Source organism: Vicugna pacos, chromosome 7 (genome assembly GCF_048564905.1).
Source record: "Vicugna pacos chromosome 7, VicPac4, whole genome shotgun sequence".
In the NCBI taxonomy this organism is placed as follows: domain Eukaryota; kingdom Metazoa; phylum Chordata; class Mammalia; order Artiodactyla; family Camelidae; genus Vicugna; species Vicugna pacos.
The window spans coordinates 10,387,883-10,414,282 of NC_132993.1; the positions used below are offsets into that span (position 1 = coordinate 10,387,883).

The window sequence follows — 26,400 nt, forward strand, 5'->3', positions numbered from 1 at the left end:
CATCTAAAGCTCCGGCTCCGAGGCCTCGTGTCCCACCCGAACTGTCAGGGGTCCTGCTACTTGTTTCCCCTGCCCGGAAGGGAGCACTGCGGCCCTCTCTCGGGACCTGGGCACACACCATCCTCACCCCCAGGCTCCAGACTTCTATTTCCTCGGAATGAGGAGGCTGAAAGTTGGGGTGTTTCTGTCCATCTACGACCCCGCCCCTGTCCATCGCGTCCACACTCTCATGCACATGCGCACGCGCCTGAAATGCAACCAAGGCCGGGTCCCATGTCATCGGGGGAGGGGAGGGTGACTGCCTGAGGTTGGTTCTTGGAGGAAACAGGAGCAGGCAAGGTGAGCACAGGTAGGTGAAGTCACCTCGTCTAAAGCTGTGGGTTGTGTGAGCCCGTGACCCGGCGTGGGCGGCCCTCGCCGCCGGCCCCGCCCCGCACGCCTGCCGCAGGTCCCTGGGGCTTTGCATGTCACAGTTCCCTCCTCTCACGGGGTCAACCCGCCCCCTCAGTGCATCATCCTTTCCTCTTAGTCTCACTCCCTTCGTGCCCCACATTCCGCCCCCAAACCGCAGTGGACATCCAGTCTGAGCGGGTTCATTCATCACAGTTCCTTTTTTGCTCAGGGCCCTGTGGGGTTAGGAAAGGTCACCTAAAGGAGCGTTCTTTCCTCCCTCCTTCCCCGAGGAAGCCAAACGATTCCTGCCGATCCCTGCCGATCCCTGCCAAAACATGATTACAACTCTGAAGGGCTCTAGCAGAGTTGGGACGTTAGTGGGGCGGCATCCCCAGGGTGCTGGCATCGCTGCGGACCAGAGGTTGGGTGGAGGGGTCTGCATTTTGCAAGAAGCTCCCCCTCCACTCTGAAGAGGGAGAAGACCCGAGGAGCTGGCCTGGGACCCTCTTAGGACTCTTCTGGAGGGAGGAACTGCCTCTGGTGCTGGGGGCAGGGTGCATGGGGTTTGCTTATAGCCTATTTTCTGGGGAGGGGAGGGGCATGTGCAGGAAGAGGCTGTTGGGGGTGGGGGAGGGTTGCTTTTCCTTTGGGGTTAAAGGCTGTGCAGCACGTTTTACAACAGCCCCAGAACAGGGCTGTTTTTATATCATTGTGAATGAAACTTCTCTTGCTAAGTGCTTTTCTTTTGGTGGGGGGTGCACTTTTATTTTCAATTCATTTTATTAAAGGAAAATCCAAATCTTCCATTGCTCCCCTCCCGCTGTCCCCCGCTCCCCCACATACACGTTCCTTCTTATCCTTGTGGTAAGGAGGGAACCTTGGTGAATGAGTTTATCACCTCTCCTCACCCCTACATCTCATCCCACTCTCCGTCTTCCAGGTCTGGGGAATCCCCATTTTTATGGCCAGTCTTAGCATGTTTTCTTAATGTGACATTTCCTCCCCAGGCCCAAGAGAGATTCTATGACATATATTACAGAGAGAATTATATATAAATAGATATATTATAGATTATATACACATGGGCATGGGCTCCAATGCCCACTGCTAGCCCCCTCCCCAGGCTGCAGCCTCTCTCTCTCTTGGCCTGGGGAGGGGGGAGGGATGTATTGTTGGAGAGGGCTCCTGGCTGTGTTCAATGGCACTAAACAGAATGTGGTGGCACCTTTGACTATGAGTGTCTTATTTGGGGCATGATGGAGGCCGGGTATGGGGTGGGGAAGGAGGAGAATGCAGGGGATGGGGCACAACAGCAGAACTAAGGAAGGCATAAAAGGAGGGGAGGACAAAAGAGCTGGATGTGGGAGCAGGAGTTTCTGGCTGCTCAGAGCACCTGGGACCACTTGGAGAAAAGGCAGGGTGATGGCAGGCTCCCTGTTGCTGATTTGGGGTGACAGGGATCTGACATCCCAAGTGCGGGAAGCATCAGAGAGGTCTGCCATCTTGACATTGAACCCCTAGAAGAGGAACACAAATAACCAGTCCCTAAGAGGGGCTAGTATCTGGGTGAACCAGTGGCCCAGCTGCCCTGAGCCTTGGTTCTTGGCAGGAGAAGCCCCAGCTAGAACAGCTGGAGGGCAGAGCTGACTCACAGGCAGAACAGAGCAACAACTACAGTGGCAGAGGGAGTGACCTGGAAACTGGAGGAAGCTGTGGTGTGAGATGGGGGAACTTCTGCCAGAGGGAGTTAAACAAATCCACTGGGGCCGCAGGACCATTTGGCCACAAGGCACCGCCCCTTCCCCACGGAGCCTTCCTGCGACCTTGCTCCTCGCAGGCTGTTCCCCCCGATAGTCTCTTTATCCACCTTTCACTGCTTAAATGGAGGACAAAAGAGGGCGAAACGGGATTGGCCTTCCACCACCCTGGTAATAACCCTGCGTGGGGGCAGACAGTGGGAGCCACATGGAGTCTGGAGGCCGACTTCAGGAAGTGGCTGTGGGCAAGTGGAGGACAGGGTGGGGGGCTCTGAGAGAAGGGGCCGTGGACAGTTTGTGAGTATATTCTGGGGCCATCAGTCCATAAGGCCATGAGGTGGTCCCATCTCCTCCTCCAAAATGGCACTGGCAGGCCACAGTCCCTCTACCCCTGCCTGGGGAAACTGATGGGCAGATAGGCAAGGCCAGAAAGATATCAGGACAAGAACACTGGGGAATTGTTGGGGAGTGAGGGGAGCCAGAGAGAGGCAGGTACTCCCCACACATGCACAGGCAAACTCAGGGAGAACATGGAACATCAAGGGCCCTTCACAGGGGTCAGAACCACCTGCCTGTCTGGGGATGGGGGGACACGGCCCAAATCATTGACCAAGGCTACACCCTGCCCAAATTCTGGCCCCTCCTCCAAAACTATCACTATCACAATTTAAAATTCCCAGCAGGGACCAGATACTGGTTCAATCTCTCCAACTTCAAGACATATCCTCTCCCACACAGAGCTACCCTCTGGCCCAGGTCTCTGGACAGTCTTTATGAGGAGGTCCAGGAAGTGGTCAAAGGATCAGTTCATCCTCATCCTCCTCATCGGTGGATCGCAGACTGGGGCCCTGCAAGATATCAGCCAGCTCCTCTTCCGGCCCCGGACTCTCCACCAGCTCCAGCTCCTCCAGGTCACCCTCCGCCTTGGCTGGAGCCCGGGAGAGAGGGGGCTCTGGTGAGGGGGATGGCACCGGGGTCTCTGGGGAGGCAGGAGCCACATCCCCTGCCCCAGTGGCCCCAGTTTCATCCTCTGGCAGGCTCCAGGCATCTGCAGGAGGGAGCGGGCCCCCAGGATTCTTTCGAGTCGAAGTTGTACTCCGGAAGCTGGCGAGGGGAGGGCGGAGCTGCACCCCAGACTTGGTGTGCCCCTCAATGGCCTTCTGCAGCTGGGGAGCAGAAGGGAGGGGAGAGCACAAAATTGGGAAGAAAAGAGGATGGGAGTAGTGAGAGATACAGACACCAGACACAAGAGACGAACAGAGAACAGAAACAATAAAAGGAAAAGGAATGGGAAAGAAATTGAGTAGCGAGAAAGGTGGACAGCAGGGAGGAATCAAAGGGAGAAGACAGAAAAGGGAAAAGAGGGTGTGATGGCTGAAGAGCCCCACCTGCAGAGCAGTGAATCTCAAGACCCCTGACCCAGGTCCTCCTTCGGCCCCTTCTTAGTGACCCTCAGGCCTCCTTCAGTCACTTCCTATCTCCTCCCTCTTTCCCCACCCCACATAGTGCACCCTTATGAAGCCACGACTCAGGCCCTGAACCTCCATCCTCAAACCCATGAGGTCCATGGAAGATCACAGGACCACACAGCCTTTGCCATCCTCTCTCCCTCCGGCCGGCTGCACCCCATCCCTCTCCAGTCTCTGCATGAGAAATAGGAGGAGAATCTGGGGGATCTCCCGGATGTTAAAACCATCCTCCCCACCTCACCTCCTTATCTGGCGCCCACCCCTTCCTCCTGCTGCTCCAATGGGACGACATCCACTCTTACCTCCTCCAAGGCCAGCACACCCCTGAGCTTCCCCATGCTGGTCACATAAGCAAGGTGGAGGCCAAGAAGGGAGAACAGCGTGTGAGTCTGCGAGGAAAGAGCAGCAGGTCAGAGCGCAGGGCCCCATATCTCCCCGCCCCCTCAGCAGCCAGTGTGCGGTGGGCGAGGACTTGCCTTGTGCAGAGACGTCTGCTCCACCAGCTGGAAGGGAGACTGGTCAATACAGCAGCAGTCAAAACAGACAGGCTGGCTCAGCTGCTCCTTCTCCCAGGCCTCAATCTGTCGGCAGAGGAGGGCCGTCACCCAGTAGCAGAGCCCCGTTCAACCTCAGATCCACAGTCTTAATCCCAAACAGCCCTCCTAGCCCTGGTCCATGAGCCTGAAATCTGCAATGGACTATCACAGCTCCTCCAGATCAGGAGCCTCCTCCCTTCTCCCCAGGGGACGGCACCCTCCTTCTGCCCCCATCAGGCCCCAAATCGACCTTCACCCTCAGGCACTCAGAACATGGTTCCTTCTTCCACCCTCTGGCGCTCCAAAGGCTTCTTCTTTCCTACTCATCTTTCCAGTCTTATTTCCCACTGCTCCAGTAATACCCACAGCTCCAGTCAGACCAGACATGCTTCTGCTTCTGCAGCTGCTGGCCTGGGTTTCCCTAAGGGCCCCACCCTGACCCCACACCCCACTCCCTACACTCCCAGTCAGATGTGCCATGTTTCAGGTCCCCTAGCGCTCTGCGGGGCTGCTCTCCTTTTCAGTAATGGCACGGGTCTTGCTCCATCTTACACTGGCACTGGCCTTGGCTCTGCCTACCAGACGGAGCTGCTCCGGAGTGTTGTGTGGCATCACTCGCTGTGTGTTGCGGAGAAGGCAGCACATCGGCCTTTTACACAGCAGATCACAGTGAAGACTTGTTGCATTTGAAGAGCTGGACTGGGTCACATGGCACCTAGCTGGCTTGAACAAGCCATTCTGTGTGTGTGTGTTTGGTTTAAATTAGGTGTTTGGTTTTGTCTCTGATCAAAGCATGAAGGCACAAAGTCCAACTCTCCTCTGGATTTTAGATTTGCAAGCCAAAATCCCCAAGATTCCAAGCAATCCAGTATCACTCTGGCTCTTGTAAGTGAATTTAACATTTTCTCTAATCTCTTTTCAGGCTGTCCCCTCTGAAGGACGTACTGCTTTCCTTTGCTTTTCTATTTGTCCACATTTACACGTCTCAAGCTTCAGAGGACACCACCGAAGGCCATCCCCTAGTCCTCGTGTCCAGTGCTTGCTCCACAGTGATGATTCTCCATCTGGTCGGTCCTGATTTTTCTGGACTGCAATCACACCTCCTCTAAACTCTCACTTTCCCTGACTAAAGGTTCACACACAGCTGGGCACCTCTCACAGCACAGGATGGATGACCACTTAGCAGGTACATTGCAGAGAGAATTTACTTGTAAGACAGGGAGGCAGGCCTTTGCCCACCCTGGATTGGTTGATCCTGTCCTCCTAGACCTTTCTGTGATCATCTCTGGCCTCCGTGGTTCCATTTATGCCTGCCTTTAAGGAACAACAGTAGCAGAACCACCTCCAGTGCACGTGTACCAAACACCTTCTCTGCACGAAGCAGTATTCTAATCACTTTATCTGTCTCCACTCACTTAATCCTCTTCAACAACTCTATCATTACTTCCATTTTACAGATGGGAAAATGGAAGCACAGAGTGCTTAAGTGTTTGCCCAAGATGACACAGAGGTGGCCTTCTGACCTTGACTGCCGAGCGATCATGCTCCAGGACCCCCAGCTTTTGTCTACTCCAGGTGTGATGTCTTCCACATGAAAAAGCTCAGCGTCAGATACAAACCGGGGCACTAGCCATGTGTGTTCCTAACAGAGCAGCAGAATTAAACAAGTCGTAGCAAGGACTTCTGGCGACCTAGAATTGAATTATTTCACTGTTCCCAGAGGTATCATCTTGATATTGCCAAGGGTGTCATCTTGATCTAGTCTGAAAACCGCGTTCAAAATATCCTGAAGTTTGACTCCTACTGAATCTTATTTCTCCAAAATGGCTCAGTGGGTCCCCTGGGAGTTGAGAGCTGCCTAACGTCTTCCTTGAGAAAGACACCAGCTAAAAACATATGAGCTCTCTTCTTTTTATCCCCGATTGCCCTTTATTTCCAGCGGTCATTAAATAACCTCACTGATCAATGAGCCGGCTTTTTCTCTTTGATGTATCCAAAAAAGTATTGTTGGTTTCAGTGTCTAGTGAGGTGCTCTTTAATTGTAGCCATGACCCATCTGATCCCTGCTTGTAGGCAGAAGGAAGAGTTGGATTTTTTTTTCCCTCTGTGATCCTCCATTTGATTTTTCAGGTCATTTATCAAAAATGTGTGTGTTTTGAGGGGTGTTATGGGGAGAAGGGGAAAACATCCTTTCCCTCTTGTCACTCACCACCCTTTCCTCCAGCCCTGAGTACTTTAGATTTTTAGCACGTGTTTATGCTGGATATCCAAATAGATGTTTATTTAAAGATAATATGCATTGTGGTATTTCATCAGCTACATACTTTTAAAGCTCTACCTTGCAGCCTCTGCAGCAAGCGTGTATTCTTTTTTCACTAAACGGAATGGTTGCTAACGGATTTTTTTCTTTTCTTTCTTTTTTTTTTAAATTGAGGCATAGTCAATGGATTTTGTTGGTGTCTCTCCACACCCGAGAGCAGTTTTGGTCAGCACAGCTCAGCCGCCTGCTTCCAATCGCTGGGCCACATTCTGTTCACTGCTCACAACCAAACCCACTCAACGCTGGATTTTCTCTCTCATGGACTCCATAACTACTTCCTTTAGGAAGTAGGCATTTGTCCCCACAAGGCACCGCTGTCAATATTTGCTCTCAGTTTGTGGTCCTTCCCAGTCTCGCTTCTTGAAATTTTCCAGTTGTCCACTATCTCCGGGCCCTGATCAATCCAGCATTGAAACCTCACCAGGCACTGATTTCCCCATTTTAGTTTCAATGCTGTTCTTCCACATCAGTTTCAGCAAGTGCTGGCCGTCCAGTGAATGTTACAGCAGGTAAATCTCGTCCTTCCCTCATAGTCTCTGCCAGGTCCAGAATATCCCTAAGGTCTAAAAGGTCTAAGACTCATTCTAGCACCATGGGGCCATCTACATATGGAAGCTCAAAACCTCCCTCTTCTGAAATGACATTGGTCCCCCTGAGAACACCACCAGCATGTGCCCCAACCTCCAAGCAGTGTGCCCAGAACCCTCTCCATAGTCATTTACAACCTCTCAAAACGCTCTCCTGAAAAAAAAACCAAACTCTCCTGCCTAGACTTGCATCTTACTCTTACAACAACACAATGAAGAAGGTCGAAACAATGAGCAACGTCTTCATTTGACAAAGCAGTCCACCCCACATTGCTGTTCCCCTTACTTACCTCTTCAGGTGACATGTTATCCACTAAATCCGTTGAGTCCTAGAGAAAAAAGCATAGGTCCAAGTTCCTTCCCCTTTCCTTCCTATTGGGAACTTAGCCATCCCTCCCTGACCAGGACACAGATGTCTCTTTCCAACCCCTTGTCCCTTCCATACGAGGAAGGGTCTCCTCGTTGCTGGGACCTCTTCCCTCCTGACTTATGGATCACAGGTTTCTCACTCGTCAAAGACAAGTCCCCTTTCCCTCATCCCCCGACGTGGACACATCTCCTCTCACCTGGGTCACTTTCTTCTTTGTGGGGCGAGCTCTGCCCAGCAAGCAGCTCAGCAGGGACCGAAAGATGGAGGGTCTCTGACCTGAGAGGAGTGGTGAGTGGATGGAAATGGAAACAAAGCAATATCCATCCTGGGAGTCCCTGACATTTTGCTGCAAAAGGTCCTTCTCTCACATACCTCACCCCCATAGACACTCTTTCTTCGACCCTCCTCGTCCAGCCCTTGCCCCCATGCCTTGGGACAGTAACATGGAGACTCAATGAAAAGAACCCCCCACCACCATCACCACCATCCCCTGGCCTCACCCCTCCTCACAGTAGTAACCCGTAGGTTGAGGAGTGCCCAGAGATAACCCACAAGGCATGAGGCAAGGGTGAGGGGCATGATGGGAGAATCTTCACCTGCAGGCTCCGGTGCTTCCAGCTGCTGTTTGTGGCTGGGCAGGGGCCCATTAGGCTCTTCAGAAGGCAGTGGGGCAGTAGGAAAGGGGTGAGGCGAGGGAAGAGGAGGCAGCTGTAAAGAATAGTAAAAAGTCTCAGTCCTAGAGAAGCTGCCTAGTACTTTCCTGCCTTTACCAGCTGGTGTCCTGGGAAATCTATCTAATGCTATTCTTCCCCCGTCAGAAGTCCCCTATCCCTTTGAATTCTCCTGCTACCATCATCTGCAACCTTATCTCCTTCAGTCCCTGGACCCAGGGGCACTAGTGTCTTTGACTTTGTCAGTGATCAGCATCTAACCCTCCCCTTTTCTACTTCCCCTTTGTCTTGATCTGTCCTGTTCCCCTAGCCCTTCCCGGCGTGGTCACCTCCGGCTTCCCATAGAGGTCCTCATCTTCATCCTCATCCACAAAGGCGAAGGACTCAGGTCGACCCTGGGGCCCGATGCCACGGCGCCCCTGCCCAGCCAGCCGCGCCTTCCCGTCGAAAGGCAGCTCAGACAACTTCCTCGCCATGTCCTGGACTGCCCGCAGCCTCCGCTCAGGACACAGGTGACGCTGCAGGAGGGACTGCAGTTCTGACCGCTCCACGGAGCCCAGCAGGATCATTGACTCTGGGGGAGATCTGAGATCAGCCTGAGGGCCAGCTCAGCTCCCCCTCTCACCCTGCGCAGCAAGATGAAGTCAGGGACAGAAGCCCAGCACCCCCGTCTTCAGATCCTACTGTCTCTTCCTAAAAATTCATTTCAAAAGTCTTTCAGGATTGACCTCACTCGATCCCTTTTATGTCACTCATTTAGAACTTGTAGACCCAACTGATAGCACACTAATTGATGCTAATTCATATTTATTTTGATGCAGCCTTTACACAGACTGTTTGCAAATAGGCGAAATTGTTATTAAAATAGGCAAATCAACACTGTCTCCAATAAAAGAAATATCAAAAGCCATTCATAGACAGAGATGTGAATATACTTTGAAAGACGTCTACAAGGATAACTGATACTTCATCACTGAAAGATTCTGGCTCCTACTAGATGTCAATAAAATGCCCACATTTCCTGGGAAGGTCTTTTATATCTTTATCAGCATTCTGCTACTATAATTACCATTTTCATTAAGTTTTAAGGCCACAAGACTGTGGCAGTGTTACTGAGACAAACCTCACTATTAGGTCTTAGTCATTGTTATAGAAGCCCTCACCTCATCGGCTGTACCTCTGTTCCAATGAGAAGTCACTGCTTTAGAGACCACTGAAAAGGTGTTTGGGGTTTGGGAAATTATTTGGAAAAATATTAAAACTAATCTAACCCGGGCAATTCAGATACACTGATGATCTGAAATCAGAACTAACCATTTAAATGGCTCCAAATGGTCCTACATGATTGTCTCTATTATATTCATTCAAACATTACACAAGTGTTTATCTGATATCTACTAACTACTGATAAGGAGGCGGTCTGAGGGAGACAGGCGTTATAGTGTCTGCCCTCAAGAACAACCAGCCTAGTGAGGGAGATAACACACAGTTATACAGACCACAGTAAGAAATAATATAAAGCAGGACCAAGTGCCGAAGGTGGGGGGGAAGGATCGTGAAAGAGGTGAAACCACTGCTCATTAAACCCGTCCACTCCTTCATATGGAACAATTTCATTTGTTCCTCAAATTGTAACGAACAGCTATCATTTAGTTAAGCAGCAAAGAGGACCACGTAAGAGGCTGTAAGACTGACAGCTGAGCCTCATTTGCAGATTCCCTATTTACAAACTCACCTACTGGCTAAGATATATTTGTATCCCCAAGTAAGTCCTGGCGACGCTCACCCCCTCACTCACAGCATATGCAGAGTAGAAAAAAAATCTGAGCCACCCCGCTCCAAACAGATTTCCAGCTGAGTCTGAACAAAGTAAAGCTGTGCCTTTTTTTTTTTCCCCAGCTTTCATATTATAAGCAAGTATTCCTTTCCTGGTCTCATTGAATGCCAAGCTTTTTGCATTTTTGTGTTTTGTGTTGGTGATTTTGCTGTTTAAAATTGCCCCCTAGCAAGAAGGCTGCGATGTGACTTAAGGAGAAAATACGTGTGTCAGATAAATTTTGTTCAGCCATGAGCCATCATGCTGTTGGTCGTGGTGAATTCAATGTTACTGAATTAACAACAGATAGTATATAGGATGTCTTAAAGGAGAAACATACACATAAGCAAGTGTATGCTTTGATTACTTGAAAAAAATGTGGTGACCAGAAGTTTGCAGGAACCTAACCCTGTATTTCCTCTAGGAGCAATGGTTCAGTATAGTATCCCTAATTCAGTGTTAATGGTGACTTTATAGAACATAACTACAAGGAATAATGAGAATCAACTGTATTTCTTTAATTGGATCTTTGTCTTCTTGTGCTTGTGTTGTGGCCATGTTTTTCCTTCCTTGAAGATGACATGTTCCCTAAGGAGCACAGGCTGGGTGCTCCCTGTAGCAGACTGGGTGGCCCCTACAGACAGGCCCATACCATAGTGCCTCCTCCACTTCTGTGGAGCCTTAGCTCAGGTCATTAACTGCTTCCTTCCTTCCCACTGACCTTTTGAATCGACCAGTGGTAAAGTCTTGACCGTGGTGGTCTGGAGCAGGGTTTGCAATTCCCCATACGTGCAGGAAGCTGAAACAAACTTCACATCACGTACCATGATGTCCTCAACAAAGATCGTAAATTTGCTATGGAAGGAGAAAGCACGGGGGGTTAGCCCCACCATATGCCTGTCCCTTTGCTGTCCCTTCCATTCCTCCTGTGATGCTTGCCATGCATTTGATCACGTATAATATTTATTAAGTACATGGGAATATAAAAATAATTTTAAAAGCAATGCTTCCAGATGTTGACCCTAACCTCATTCTCAGTCTTGGAACCTCCCACCCCAACCCCATCAAATCAGAACTAATTCCAGCTGGTGCCCCTGACCTGAGCTGGTTCCAACCAAGGTCAGGCAAGTAGGGTAGCTTCTTGACCTGGATGATGCTGTCATAAAGGGAGGGCTGCAGGCTCTGAGCCACCATGTTGGCCAAGATAACAGCCACCATCATGGGTAGGATGTGAGCAATCTGACCCGTTAATTCGAAGCAAATCACGGCTGTGGAGACTGTGTGGGACACTGCGCCAGTCAGCGCTGCTGCTCCTAAAATGAGACACAGGACTGTGGGTTAGGGGCGCCGTTCTTCGCATGGAGGCTAAGTGGGGATGTAACGGGAGGGAGCTAGAATCTGGAGACATGACCCTGGTCAGTGCCAACAGTCACTGAGATAACCAGTTGTCAAGAGCAGGGGCCAGAATGCTGAACAGTTAGAAAATCATCATTTTGATCTCATTCTACGACCTTTGGCAATTTACAAAAATGTATGAGTGCCCAGTTTTTCATTTGTAAAATAAAGATAGTGATGTGCTATCTACTCCTTGCTTTTAAAAAGTTTGGATCACTCTTAACTGAGCATTTAAAAGCCCATTTACAGCATTTTGCTTTGGACCTCAGGTTTTGATGCCAACAATTTATGAGTGAATAGAGTCAAAACCCAGGAGCAATGGAACCCTGATTCTACTGTTTCTCAACTGTACGAGTAGAACTTGATTCTTCTGGAACCCCACGCTCTCATCTCTAAGGTGAAAGGGGTCATTAAATCAGTTCTAAGGCCCTTGTAGATCTAAAACATGATTCCATAAGCTCTTTGAAGATAGACTCTGCCTTACTTGTTTTTGGTTATGTTTTCCCACCAACCCAAACAGGCCCTAGTGCATTAACTGTATTTCTTATTTAAATATTGGGGTGGGGATAGTCTATGAGAAAAGATGCTGGGGAAGCCATACATGAAAATGGACAAGAAAAAGTCACAAAAGGAAAATATCAGGGGTATGAGTCTACTGGATGGTGCACACAATATACTCCAGAACATGAACTGACACAGGAGATACGTATACTGGGAAATGTTCACCAGCAAGCTTGTGGGGATACCTGACAGGTGTGAGGATGGGGAATTAGAGCAGGCGACTCTTCCTGGGGAAAGAGGCTTTTGCAAAGAACTATGGTGGGGAAGTAAGGTTGCCTATAAAGCTGATGAGCTCTTCTATATTAAAGGGAGGCACGGCTTTAGATTCTATGAGATTTCAGTGAAGAGAGGAGGGAGGCAGCAGGCATAATGATTCTGGGGAATATACTGGTCCCTCTTAGACATGGTTTTGGTTGGCTAGGACTATAGATTTAATGGAAAATGATCTCAGACTCTCAGAATGTTAAGGCTGTAAGCTATCTCAGAAGTCATTTTAGAATAAAGAAACTAAGGTGCAGAAAGGCAGCTAACTTGCCCCATGGTCACCCAGGTGACAAGAGGCAAGGGTGGGTCCAGGGCTCATGTTTCCTAGCCCTGAGTCATGTGCTCTTAAGTCCAGCCAACGTGAGCACGTCTGCAGGTTAGGAGTGTTCAAGGCAGTCACCTGCACTGTTGCTTCCATGATTCTTCGGGGAAAAAAAAAAAAAAAGCCTTTACCAAACATCCAGAGGCGATCCTAGGCGCCCTCATCCTTATCATCTTAGTTAATCCCCATAATTCCTTTTCTACGTGAAGAAACTAAGGCTCTAAGATGTTAAATAAGAGCTAATGAGAGTCAGAGCCAAGGCTTGATTATCTGAATAAAACTTGAATTAAATAGCATTACATTAAAACATATTGTGTAGCCTGGGATGAAGATGTCATGGGAGAGTTCGAGTGTGGGTACGTGGGGTTACAAGAGGGTGGAGTGTGTCTCACCAATTACTGCGTAGCCCCCAGGTAGGATCTTGTAGATGATGCCGTCAAATAAGATACCATCAGGGAATAGTATGGCCATGATCTCTCCCACCAGCCTTCCAAACGCAGCTCCTGGGGAGAGACAAAGGAAGAAGGAAGGTGTTGAGAGATCCAAGGTCCTTATCCTCTGTTTTTTTCAGAGCCAATCCCTCCTCAGGCACTAAGACCAAATACAAGCCCCCAGCATTCCCGGTCTTTCCTTACTTTCCCAGGGCGCTAGATTGCAGCCATCAGTAAGATCCCAGACTTCCCATCAGAACTTACCGAGCACAAACACAGGCATGAAGCCTCCGCAGGGTATGGGCATAGTGGTGGACACGATGGACATCCAGAACTGGGGTGAAAAGAGATGTCAAGACACCCTCTCAACTCTGCCCAGAACACACATACACACTCAACCCCCTTCCCACTATCCTCCTCCTTCCTTCTTCAAGAGTTATAGAAATCCTGGGATAGCTTATCCTTCTGGTAGCCGTCTTGTCTGTCTCCCTCCCTTCCTCCAGAAAAACATGGGACGCTCAGGCTAAGAGATCACCAAAGACAACACCGCAAGACGATTCCTCCAGATGGTTAATCCCAATTGTTCCTACTTGCAGTAATAATATTTCCCTTTAGGCAGTCAAAACAAGGACTGGAGCCCTAGAGGACTCCTTTGTCACTGACCCAATAGGCCCTAGCCCACTGTAACCTCTTAGCCCAAAAAGGTCCTCTCAGCAGACCAGCCTGAAACTCTTGAACCTGGAGGATATCTTTTCCTGGCCAGATTATGTTTCTGAAAAAAGACCCCCCAGTTCTAAGTGGCAGACACCTTAAAGTCATCGTGACTTACTGTGTGACTGACTTAGCTTCAAGATGGTCATTTACGAGGCCATATGTATGGCAAACCTCAAAAGGGAACCTGGAGTGAAGACTGTCCTGCCCCAGCCATTTCCTTTAACATCAAATCACCTTAGACAAAGGATCAGAAAACAGATCTGTCCTGACCCTACTGGAAGAGCACACTGAGAAAGCTGACAAAATCGGCCAGTATAATAGAAAAAAAAGCTGTCCAAGGCCAATGTTGCCAGGTAGTGGTCCTACAAAAGTTGAGATGATTTCAGCAAAAGCAGTATGTACATTCTACGGCAAAGAACACACAAGAATTGAGAAATAGAGTGGGAAAAGGAGTAGTGGTTGAACTTTCGAAATTACTGTCAAAGAAATTAAAATAAGAAACATGATACATAAATTAAGCAACAGGTTTACATATCACTTCCAAAATAAGTAAGACAATCTTAGAAAAAGATCTCAAACTGATTTGGTGAAAGATGACAGCAGCTAAAGGTCAAAACAAATTGCCAGGATGAAAATGTTTACAATTTAAAAACTACACCAACTTTAACGTAAACAAATGAGAAATAAATGTCTTAATTTTTTGAACCTTACAAAGATTCCCTGGAGCCAGGGCTGACCTCAAGAGGCAATGATAAAGGCTCTGAGAAGCTTCATCCCAGACACTCTGAGATGAGGAAGATACATATGTCATCATGTCAGACTATGACTGTTGAAAACAGTTGAGAACTGCAAAGTCACATGTACAAATGAAGAGGATAAGGATGGAGAATTCCTTGAGTGTGTAGCTTGTTGTCTCTGCCTTGTCTGAGCATTGGCACAATGCTCAGTAAATGTTCAGGTAGCATGTAGAAGGAAGGAAGGAAGAAAGGAAGGAAGGAAGGGAGAAAGAGAGAAAGAAAGAATGAAAGGGAGAGAGATTGGTCAAACAGTATTCATGCAAGGCAAAAAAGCTTCTCAGAGCTAATGTTTGCTTAACATCTCCAACAGCCATGCTTGCAGGAGAACTTGTTTAAACTTGGATGACCAGACAGCACGGGGGGCTGCCCCATCAGACTGGACATGGAGTTCCAGGCACTTGTAGTTTAAGCTTCTTAAGAGATACTGACATATAACATTTTGAGACCCCTTGAACTCTTCTGTCCTATCTCTTTGGAATAAGTACATGAAAGCCACAGGGGATTTTGTAGGCTCAGTTTAATCTGAAAGCTCCAGTAATACGGATAATACGTGGCTGATCGATCTGCTTTAGAGGATGAACTTTAGATTATCCTCCAAGATATGTGTAAGAACAGAATCAGGATCAGAGGACACTGAAGTTACCAGCTCCTAAAGCACAGAAAACGCCACTTGAGATTCGCAAACGTTTTAAGCTACTAGCACATGAAAGGGAAGATCGAGAAGCAGTGTAAGTAAGTGATCTGGAACACAAATAGCCCCCAAGATTTTAAACACCCAGTTCTAGAGAACTGGGAAACTAGAGACCCGTTCTCACAGATTTTCCTCTGTTTAGACCCTTCACAAGAAGGAACCACAGGAAGATCAGGCAAGAAGAATTCTACAGAGCCTCCGGCTGGGTGGAGAACTCGTGATACTAGGTAGAAACGGTAGACTTAGTAAAAGGGAAACTGAGAAGCTGTAATTATATTTATGCTTCTTGTAAAAGCGCCAGACTTACAACAAGATGGCACTTTCCATGTCTTAAGATTGAAGAAGATGGAAGTTCCCTTCATCAATGCCTCCAAAGAGCTGGACTGAGACCCTGATCTGTGAGCACTGATAATGCCAGAAGACCACGCAGGCTAAATTTCATATCAGGCTGGAAAAACAGTTCTGGTCACTTTCAAAATTTTAGCTTGGCTTGCCCACGCTTTGGAAATAATAAAGGTATGCTTATATGTCTAATGATAGGACAGTGAAAATGCTGGAAGCAGTGATAACTAGGTAATATCATGGATTTATAGCAATGAATGGTTTTATGTTTAAAATATTATAGAATATAATAGGCCAACTGCAAACAGTCGGGCTTGAAACACAGCCCCAAAGGTGTGAGTTTCTTTTCTTGATTCAGTTATGACGTAAACATGATCAAGGATATAATTCAGTGAGAAATTAATAATAGTGCCATATAGCTGAGTCCTTCTCTATAATCCTTGGTTTCTCAGAATAAACTTGAATCCGTGAAGTGGAATCCAGATATATACTCGGGAATCTGGGGAAGTGAGGTGAGGTGTGAAGGAAATGTTGAAAATATATACCGAATTCTGTTTCTCCAAAAATTTTCAAACGCCTAACATTTCAAAAGTATATATCATTCCAAAGTTACCATATAGCTTAGTCTATGATTCCATTTGTTTTTAATTTGGGGGGAGATAATCATATTTATTTGTTTAGTTATTTTTGATGGAGGTAGTGGGACTTGAACCCAGGACCTCACGCATGCTAAGCATGTGCTCTACCACTGAGCTATACTCTCCCCCCATATAGCTCAGTCTAGACTAGTATCAGAAACACAATTATTATCATTGAACAATAAATTCTGAGGTGCCATCAAAAAACTTGGACGTGGTTACCAGATGGGTCTGTGTACTCAAAAACAATTATAGAATTTTTAAAAAATGCCTATAATGAAAAAGAATATGAAAAGGAATATGTACATATGTATAACTAAATCACCATGCTGCACACCAGAAATTAACATAATGTTGTGAACCAACTATACTTCAATAAAAAATTTTTTAAATTAAAAAATAAAAACCAATGAATTGCAGGACGTCGGGGTTTATAAATTAGAGAAGATTACTATCATGAAATCCCAAAAATCAAATTCCTAACAAGACACTGAGAACTTCTTTATGACAGAAATATCAAATCTTTTGAAGGGAGAAATCAAAATGATCTAATTAATAAAGCAGATGTTCCAAATTTTTGAGCTGTAGACTCAGTTAACCCACCTGGAATGGGATGGGAAAGAGCAAACATAAATATAGCTTCCAGAGACCCACAGCAAATCCTGAGAATGTACATGACAGCGTTGGAACCTGGTGTGTCAAGCACCTGGTAGCTCTAATCATAAGATCATTGACAAGCACACTAAATGAACAGCAAAACACAAAGAAGGAAAACTTTAAATAATCAACCATAAGCATAAGATTTGTCAAAGCTCAACAATCAAGTATTATATATTTGGCACATAGTAGGTACATAATAATATTTATTGAATAAATGAATAAATAACCCACTACAGCTCTTAGAATATGAGTGTAACTTAGTGACTTATATCCTGGGGAAATACGGACTCACAATAAGTGTCAAGAATAAGTTAATGGCAAGGCATTAGAAAACATGAAAGTTCAATGTGGACAGACTTTCAAATGAGAGCCCTAATACGCAGAGGAAAATGCTGGATTATTCAGGCAAGACATACTTTAATAATAAGGTAATCACCCAGAAAGGGGAGTGGGGGAAGCAATCAGCATCTGAAACAGATGTCACAACCAAGGATGGAAATAAAAATAAATTTGCAAAAGGCAGTAATGGAGAAGTCTGCAAACACCTGACAGGCAGGTAAGGGAAAGAACGCATGCACGTGAGATCAGCTTTTGTTTCCTAGTTGAAGTTAGAAGAAACTGGTTTAAGAATAGCAAAATCTTCCCAGCCTCACTACCTAGATAGAGAATAATAACATTTATAAAAATTATTTATAGTCACTCATAAAATTGATTTAAATATTTTATTCCTTTTGTAATTCTAGAAAAGAGATGACCCACTAGACTGGGGGAAAAATGGATATGTAAATCATCTAAATTGATAATCAGACACATGGAGAATGAAGCTCCTAATTATCTAATAGGCGGAGGGGTTTGGTTAATTTATTTGAGGTTTTTACAGTTATCTGTATTGCTAAACTCTATCTTGTCCTTATTTACTTGGCTGCTGTGACGTATCAATAATTTAGCAAGCGGAACCTTTAGAAGGGTTACAATAATTATGGCACCATCCCTAAGTTGACATGAATGGAACAATGAACCCAGGCTGGTTCACTTCTACAGATGAGCAACTTACTTATGCTCCGGTTTCCAAGCTATTTCTCTTCAGGTTGGACGAAGACCAAATGAAGTTTTAGCCTCCCCTCCCCTCCCCTGTGCAAACCCTGGTTCCTAGATTGGAAACAGAAGCTCGGGAGTCAGGAGTGTAGGTACCTTCATGATAAAGAAGAGGAGGATGATGACGACAACATTGACTTTGGGGTGGATCCACACAGCAGACCGGCCCAGGCTTTCCGGGTCCCCTACGTGTTTTACCCACGTATTGTTGTCAAACAGGGAACTGATGGCTTCACGAGGCATCAACTGTGAGAGGAGGAAGCAAAAGGGGGCAGTTCTCAGGGATGTTCAGTACTTCCATTTTTGTAAGAGAACCGATTCCCCAACTCATTTTTCGTGGGATCCTTTTGCTTTTTTCTCAGGGAGAGACTCTATCCTCGGGCACAAGCACCCAAGTTCAGAAGCCTGAGGGACGTCTGTGCTGCTTCCTCTTGTCTCTGTGGCCCAGCCCCAGCTAGTCCCAGTCATGTGTTCAGTGACCTGACCCCCTGCCCCAGGCTCCCTTGGAGCTGACCTCTCCGGCCATGAATTGACCCATTCCTGGTGGAAAGGTGAAGGAGGCGATGACAAAGGTAACAATTCCAGGATACAGCAGGCGGCTGAAAAAGAAACAGAATGAAGCCTCATCCTGGTTTAGCACCACACTGGACTCTGGTCTAAGCCCAAGTTTCCTATCATCCATTGTAGTCCAGGTCACTGCACATGGACCTTCTCTCCACCAACAAGCAGCCTTCAAAGGGGAAACCACGCCACTCTTCCCGAGGAGACTGTCAGGGCTTCCATATTTTATCACAAGCCACCTAGAGGCATTTAAGGTCTTCCACAAAGATTAAAAGGGAGGAACTCTTGGAGAAACCAGAAAGTAAATGGGTAGGGCAGAAGAAGGGCGGTGACTCACTGCTTAGCAAGAAACTGGCTGAGCGCCTTGTTTCTTCGGACGCCGAGCATGACTTGGCGATGCAGATACACAAACACAGCTCCCAGGAACCCACAGCAAATCCTGAGGATGGAAGTTACACACAAACGAAGCCCTCGTCCCTCGGACCTAGCCACCGCAGGGAAACAGATACCAGGCACCCACCCTCCCCTTCTACCCACCTCCCCTCGACAGTTTACACTTTGTGCAAGCCCGCCCCCACTTCCCAGCTTGGAGCCCTTCCAATCCAAAGCCACACCCCACCCCTGGCTCACCAGCCCCAGGGCAGACAAACCCACTGACCCGATGACCGCAAATGCTGGGAGTTCCTGCAGATCAAAGGGGAAATCCATTCGGAAATTGGTTCTGAAGAGAGCGGTGATTGTGACTATAGGAGGGAAAGGCCAAGGATCATGGTGGGAGCATCACGAAACCCGCCAAGGGGGAACAAAGGTCATCAGCTTTCAGGATTAAAGCTTCCTCCAAGGCCAATGTCTCCTCTTCTGTTTAGCTTCCTTTTTCTAATGCTACCAGCACAAACGCTGCTCCCCTATCCTCTTCCTATGCCCCTAGGCTTTGTTCCCACTTCCCAAATAATGCCATCCATTCCTTTTCTGCAACGGCCCTCAGCTCCCCTCCAAGCCCAGTTACCAGCCTCCATGTTTCACACTGTCCCCTCCCTAGGGCTCCCCTGTTACCAGCATCCTTGTTCCACACGGCAAGCACTCGGAAAACAAAGGCACTGAACGTGGCTGCAAAGAACCCCCGCCAGTAGTTCCTCACAGCGAAGTAGGTAGAGGTGACCTCGATGCTAAACAGCACGCCTACAGGGACAAGGAAGTAGGGAGGGTCAGGTGCAGACAGAAGTGTGAGGCTCTCTCCCAGCCTCCCACCCCGGGAGCTGAGGAGCTTTTGCTGAAACTTGAATCATGAGAAGCCGTCGCGGGAAGCGATGATCTCTTGGAGTGTCCCACACTCTCAACCATATGCCTGCTCGTGCTAGCAGGTTTTTGCAGGTCAGGGATGTGGTTCAGCAAGGTACAGAGATGATGGGAAATGAGGGGTTTTAACACACAGCAAGTGAGGGTCAGGTGGTCATGCCCTCTCCATCCCTTAGAAAGCAGGGTAGGGTGGGATTCACAATTGTCTGATATCCACGGGGATTTAAATGTTGCTGAAAACTTCCTGCAGAAAAGTTACGAGAGAGAAAGCTTCCAGAGCTGGCGCTCACCAGAGGGCCAAGCAGAGCTCAGGACTCACGGGGACTCTCCTTAACAGCCGCTTCAATCTCTCCTCCCTCCCCCTGGGCACCACGCACCCCAGTGCAACTTCTTAAGGAAAAACAAGAAAAATGAATAGGAAAGGGTTTTGTAAGAGCTGACAATACTGAATATTGCAAGAAAAGAAAGAGGATTTGTCTCACTTAAAAAAAAACCCATTAAAAACCCAGGCGAAAAGAAACAAAGCCAGGGGGAAAACCAAGAGGCCAAAGAAGTTAAAAACAGAAAGGTGGAAAGGTGGGAGAGGCAGAAGGAAAGCTAAGTTGTACTGTTTCTGACAGTAGATCCTGGAGCAGAAAATGAGGAGGCAGACATATAAAGAGCACGAGTTGGTGGAGACAGAGCAAGGACGCTAATAAGGGCATAAAAGACAGACTCAAGAGTTGCGAAGAAAATAATCCTTAAATATATTAAGAATAAGGGAGGGGATAAAATGATTATAAATCAATAAAAATGTAAAAAAAAAAGTTAAAAAAAAAGAATAAGGGCGGGGACTGTGATTAGATGCCAAGTCAAAAATGAAGACAGAATCACCTATCACCTGGTTAAGCCTCATCTTTATCAAAAATGAAGAAGGAAAACCAGGGAAATGCAGCCCATAGTTAGATGAACAGAGAAGCAGCCCAGCCCCAAGAAAGCCCATGAACTTGGTAAGGTCCCTCTCCCCTTGTTCTCCCTGGGGCTCGGGCTGGCCGGCCCTACACCGCCACCTCCTTCCCTCTGCTGGTGGCATCTCACATCTCTCTCTTCTCCCTGTTCAATATTCCAAAGTCACATCCCTTGAGTCCCTCAGGATACCACCCTCTCTTCCGTAGGTGACAGTCACTGGTTATAGGAAGTCATTTATGCCTCGGGGAGGGTGGCCTCACGGTTACTCCCTCGTGGACAGCTGCTGCCTTTGGGCAGAGGATTCCTGATGGTTAGCCCAGTGTCACTACCAGAGCGCTTGCCGCTTTCGGATACAGTTATTTATTTACATCGCTGAGTTCCCCCAGGACTGAAAGTTCCTTGGAACCCAACACCTAACACAGAGCCTGGTACAGGGCTCAACGCTTGTTCTATGTATGAACAGAGAGGAGGGGAGGGGAGGGGAAGGAAGAAAGCCAGCCGGAGAGAATAGATGGGGCACAATTGGCCCTCGCCCCTGCGCCTCCAGTCTCATCAGGTAAGGCCGCTGCCTCCTGGGCCTAAAAGGAGGATTTGACACAGCGGGGAGTCCGGTGGAGCAAGCCTCTCTTTCCCTTTAGCAGGAACAAAACCCAGGTTGGCTTTGGCTAAACTATGAAACGCATGAATATTTTACAACCCATTTTTGAAATCCGAGGCTAGGTTTTCTTTTCCCATGGTGTGGTTCTGGGACACTCTCCCCAACAGTCTGTCACTGCGTACTTCGGAATGAGAGCTAATTTTAGTATTCGCCTGAGCCAAACAGAAAATGTGCTGCTCAGAGGAAACAAAGCACTAAAAACACAAACAGCATTTGGAAACTCTCAGAACTCTTAGGTTCCGTCATTTTGCTCTCTCCTCCCACCCCCCAGGTTCCTCTATCTGCTCCTCTGGCGCCTTTGTCTCTGCCCAGAGCCTTGTCCTTGCTCTCTGACTCCTGCTGCTCATAGGCCCGCTAGCTCAATTGCATCCACGCCCACGGCTTCAACTAACACCTCCGTGCTAACCTACTGGTTAACAACGTCCCGTATTCCGCTCATCTCCTGAACTGCGGACTCACTGACCCAGCAGCCTATTTGACATCACTTGGATCCACCACAGGAACTTCAAACTCAACATACTCAAAGCGAAATTTATCAACTCCCCCAGGCCTGTTTCACTTCCTGTATTCCCCTATCTTGCTCGCAGCACTGCTATCCACCCCATTTTCCTTGTTATAAAATTGGAAGTTAGTCTAAATTGCCCCTCCTTTCTTATCTTTCATATCCTCGCATAAATCAGCCACCAAGTGCCATCAACTTTATTTTCTGTCACCCACATATATCATGCTGTTCTCTATCTCTTCTGCCTCTGCCCCGTTCAGTCTCCCACCATCCAGCAACAGGACTATAACCATAACAAGAAGACTCTTGTTAATCTTGGATAAATCCTGTTAATCCACAGGCCAGTTCTATCTCGCACATATCTGCCAAAGCTGGCCACATCATTTCCTTGTTTGAAATTCTTCCATGGCTCCCCTTCACCCACCACAGCATTTCCCTAAGTCAAGTCCATGAGATAATGAATCCCGTAAGAAGATCCTTGCAAAAGATTCTGTGGGACATGCTGTATGTGAGCCATATTTGGGATATTCACAGTGCAGTTCAGCACATCAAACGTTCTGATAAATTCTCCAGTTAAAAACACTGTCTGTTTAACACAGTATTTTCCAACGTATCTAGCCTTGGAACACTGTTTACATGTTAAATCTATTAACACCATGAAGAACTGTGTTTTGTAAAACACATTTGGGTAAATTCTAGCCTAAAGAATGAAATCTACATTCTTGTGCATTTCCTATGAGGATCTTCAGAATTCAGCCCCCAGGTACCTGTTCAGACTCATGTCCTGTCAGTCCTTCCTCTGAATCTTCTAGCAATACTCATCTGTGGTAATGACAGTCCCTTACATCTTTGTGATGCTGTTTCTTCTGTCCAGAAGACACTGCCCTCACGGTCTTCCTTGCACTTTGCCCACACTGCCATCAGGACGCTTCTCTGAGTAGGTTGTGAGGGTCTGTTTGCCTGCCTGTCTACTCTTTCAGCCATGGGTGCCTGAGAGCACAGGACCCAGCACAGTGTCCAGAGAGCTCGCGGCAGAGGGCACATATAGAAGCAAAAAGATGTTTGTCATTTTAGCCAAATGTTGACATAGATTCCTTTCACTGGTATAAGGAATTAAGAGTTGACTACATAGTGAATAAATTATTCTAATACTAATTTTTGCTTTCAGAATTAGTCTATGTTCATAAAATAAAACCAATCAAGTAATGTTACCTGCAAGTCCATGTAATATTTGCCACTTAATACAGATATCCTGAAAATGGCATTTTAACTTTTCAATGCTTGATAATTTTCTTATGTCAAGAGCCATGTTTGGTCTGCAACTTTCCTATTTGCCTTTCCTATTTCCTACATAGGATCATGATGAACCTTCCTCATTCATCCCAGAAATTCCAGTTTTATGCAAAAAAATTTATATGCTTATCACTTTAAAAAGAATCTGATTAAAAAGAAAAACAACAAAATTCTGCCTGTCTAAAAATGTTCTTCAGACTTTCTGGATTTGTAAGGCAAAAGACCAAATAAAGGCGAAAGTGGGTATAAATGTACGTGTGAACATTTAACGTGTGCAGAAATTCAAACATGCTACCCTCCACTGCTGGGGACTAATGACTTTAATGACAAGAGCTGACGACAGAAGTGCAAACAGGATGCTAGCTGACGCGTTCGGTGACCTGCCCTCCCTCCGCTGCGGGCACTGGTGTGGGGTCAGTACAAGTGAGCAGAGACATTTTCATTCACTTTAAACTTTTATCCATGTATCATTCCTGAGCCAAGTCATCTGAGCTTCATGAAGACTCTTCTACATAAAGACTGATTACATTTCATAATGTAATCAAAAGTGTCCTCTAACAGCTGGTGCATTTAGAAGCACATGCCTTTCCTGCAATTTTGCCTCTCCAAATGTCAACATGGCGTGTCCTTTTTATCACCCATGAATCAAATGAATGATCTATATCATCCCTGTTCTCTTAATCTGGTTGCAACTGATATCTCTGAGTAAATAAACAGATACAGCTTTCTCTGACCAGGCCCACTGGTTAGTCATCCAGGGCAAGGAAAATAACCTGAAAGGTCGCCCTTCGTCTAACACGTGTAGAAAGAGCTTGATGTAGTTTCAAGTTGCTAAAAGGAATAATGACCCTTTAACTCCCATCTGTAGCCCTCATTTAAAGCTAACCATTAATCTAAATAAGATCCACCTAAACTCCCGTTCCTTAACAACATACAACCAAAGGTAAGTTTCCCTTGGAGAAGGAAGCACATAGAGATGTTTATTATACTTCAGTTACAAACAACAACAACCACAAAATGACTGACTAAAGAGAAAAAAAAAAGAGGAACATACATAGGAGTCCCCTGTTAGAAGATGTAAGGAGTGAAAGGCAAAAATATCCAAGAATACAGAAAGATTTTAGTAGAAATAGAGGAACCAGAGAGGCTGCCTGACTTTTCCTTCCTGGCTCCACCACTTACTAACAGGATGACCTTGCTCAAGTCACTCTCTTTTCTCTCTTCTTTAATATTGATCTCATACAGCTTTGGGCAGAAATGGATGTGAAGTCCTTAGAACATTGGCTGCACATAGTAACTGCTCACTAAAAGCTCTTCTTGTTATAATCTTGTCTTAACGGATAATAGTCGTCCTTGGGGATGCTGACCAAAACTGTGTGGGGAGCAGACAGCCAAGAGGACTGCTGTAGGTGGGGGTAAATCACTTGCCTCCAAGTGGCGTCCCAAAACAACAGCCGACTCCTACCGCACAGCCCACCGTCAGCATGTCAGTGTAATAGTATGGCTGCTACTAGGGGAGAGACAGACACAGAGGCAGATGGGAGGGGTGGGGCAGGGGCAGAAGAGGGAAGGAGAACAGGCAAGGGTGGGGAATAAGGCAGAAGGAGAGGCTTAAGTCACAGGGAATCCCAGTGGCCCCATCTCCCCCCAACCATCCCAGGCCAAGAGAAACTCAGTTCCTATGGCAAACAGGAAGTGACCTCATAGCACAAGGCCAAACATAGAAAATGAAATAAACGTTAGGCAAATATATGCAAGGAAGGTAAGCCAATAAATGGTCACCAGAGTGGGGCTAGAGATGTGGGCAATCAGGGCAAAAAGTGTCAATAGCCAGGGAGACAGGAAAGGACTGCAGACAAACAGCACCAATAAAGTTGGCAAGAAACAGCCACCAGCCTCAAAGGAACACACGGCCAGCCCTCCGGCAATAAAAGCCTGGGTGGCTGGAGACCAGGGGCTGTGATCCAGCTCACTCCCTGAAGGCCCACCCACCAGTCCCTTAGCGAGCACCCCTCTCCGCCCCGAAGCTTGTGGCAGCCACCCCACCCCCCTTCCAAGGCGTGCTCAGGCCACCGGGGTAGGGAGGAAGTGGGACTTGCCTCCGACGGGCGCTGCAAAGCAGCACCCCACGCCCACCGCGCAGGCCGGCACCAGGAGATCAAGCCGCCCAGGCACTGTCTGCAACAGAGAAGCGCGCGGACCAGCCGGGTGGGGGACCGGGAACGACAAAGGGACAGGGGCGGCACGGGAGGGAAACGTGGAGGGTAACGGAAGCCGGGCGGCAGAGGAGCGGGCCACGTGCAGACCCCGCGGCAGGGCCAAGGATGGGGAAGGGAGGGGCGTCCAGGGACCGGCACAGGCTGAACAGCGGCCTCGTGTGGCTGGAGGCGGCGGGTGGGGCGCGTGTGGGGCGCGTGTGTGGAGGGCGAGGGAGCGGGGGTTAGCGCAACGCCCGGCTCAGCGTCGCCGCCGCCAGCCCGGAGCCAAGGCAGCCGGTCCCCACACCCCGAGCGCGCAGCCCCGCCTCGTTTTACCTTCTCAGCCTTACCTCGTACACCCCGCAGAACACCGACATGAACTTGCTGAGGACAGCAGCACAGATGCTGGCAATGTGGACAAAAGGGCCCTGGCAGAGAGGAGGCAGAAAGGGGTCAGGGGCAGGGGGCCAGGAGGGGGCTTGGTGGCATTCATGGACTGACATCGGGCGCTCCAGGCACCTACTAGGGGCTGGAAATACAGATGTGGGTAGGAAAGAGGTTCTGCCTTCCCAGAGCTTCATCCCAGAGAGGAAGGGAGGGGACGCCCCAGCAGATCATCATTTCAGAAAATGCCAAGGGCTACGAAGAAGCTGAGAGAGGGGAAGAGGACAGAGAGAGAGAAGACAGAGGGTGGGGTGGGAAGGGCACAACTGAGTAGGGCCTTGGTGGAAATGAGGGCATGATCTACATGGGTGTCAGGAGGAAGAATGTTCCAGGCTGGAGGAACCGCAGATGCAGGAGCCCCCATACGGGGGCAAGCTTGCGTGGTGGCAAAACAGAAGTGCCTTGTCACCCAAGCACAAGGAAGGAGGGGCAGCCTGGAAGGACAGAAGGCCAGCAGAGAGGAGCCCCATCACTGCAGGCCCCCTAGGCCCTGGGAAGAAGCGTGGACTTCCTTTTAAGAGGAATGGAGAGCCATTCAGTTTCCTGATTCCATTTTGAAACGATGACTCTGGCTGCAATGGGGCAAGAACTCCCACAAGCATGACCCTAAAAAAAGCACAGCCTCTTTTTGGTCTCAGTTTCCGCAGAACTTGTCTGGATTATCTCTAAGG

General features: G+C 47.8%; 1 protein-coding gene and 1 pseudogene across 1 annotated transcript in view; one reads left to right on the forward strand and one right to left on the reverse strand.

Moving 5' to 3' along the window:
- LOC102528539 (olfactory receptor 2F2-like) overlaps positions 1–26,400 on the forward strand; it is a 309,986-nt pseudogene that overhangs the window by 106,824 nt on the left and 176,762 nt on the right.
- The window catches only part of CLCN1 (chloride voltage-gated channel 1), a 28,475-nt gene continuing 4,898 nt past the window's right edge, over positions 2,824–26,400 (reverse strand). Inside the window, exons 6-23 of the mRNA XM_006210058.3 lie at positions 25,636–25,713; positions 24,516–24,594; positions 19,444–19,569; positions 19,049–19,133; positions 18,728–18,829; positions 18,344–18,428; positions 17,926–18,075; positions 13,157–13,226; positions 12,854–12,964; positions 11,019–11,232; positions 10,641–10,774; positions 8,433–8,677; positions 8,029–8,140; positions 7,629–7,708; positions 7,353–7,391; positions 4,096–4,200; positions 3,922–4,008; positions 2,824–3,316 (exon numbers count right to left, since the gene is read on the reverse strand). Of these exons, the coding sequence (XP_006210120.1) occupies positions 2,945–3,316; positions 3,922–4,008; positions 4,096–4,200; positions 7,353–7,391; positions 7,629–7,708; positions 8,029–8,140; positions 8,433–8,677; positions 10,641–10,774; positions 11,019–11,232; positions 12,854–12,964; positions 13,157–13,226; positions 17,926–18,075; positions 18,344–18,428; positions 18,728–18,829; positions 19,049–19,133; positions 19,444–19,569; positions 24,516–24,594; positions 25,636–25,713 (2,274 nt within the window). The 3' untranslated portion in view covers positions 2,824–2,944. The remainder of the gene's footprint in view (positions 3,317–3,921; positions 4,009–4,095; positions 4,201–7,352; positions 7,392–7,628; positions 7,709–8,028; positions 8,141–8,432; positions 8,678–10,640; positions 10,775–11,018; positions 11,233–12,853; positions 12,965–13,156; positions 13,227–17,925; positions 18,076–18,343; positions 18,429–18,727; positions 18,830–19,048; positions 19,134–19,443; positions 19,570–24,515; positions 24,595–25,635; positions 25,714–26,400) is intronic.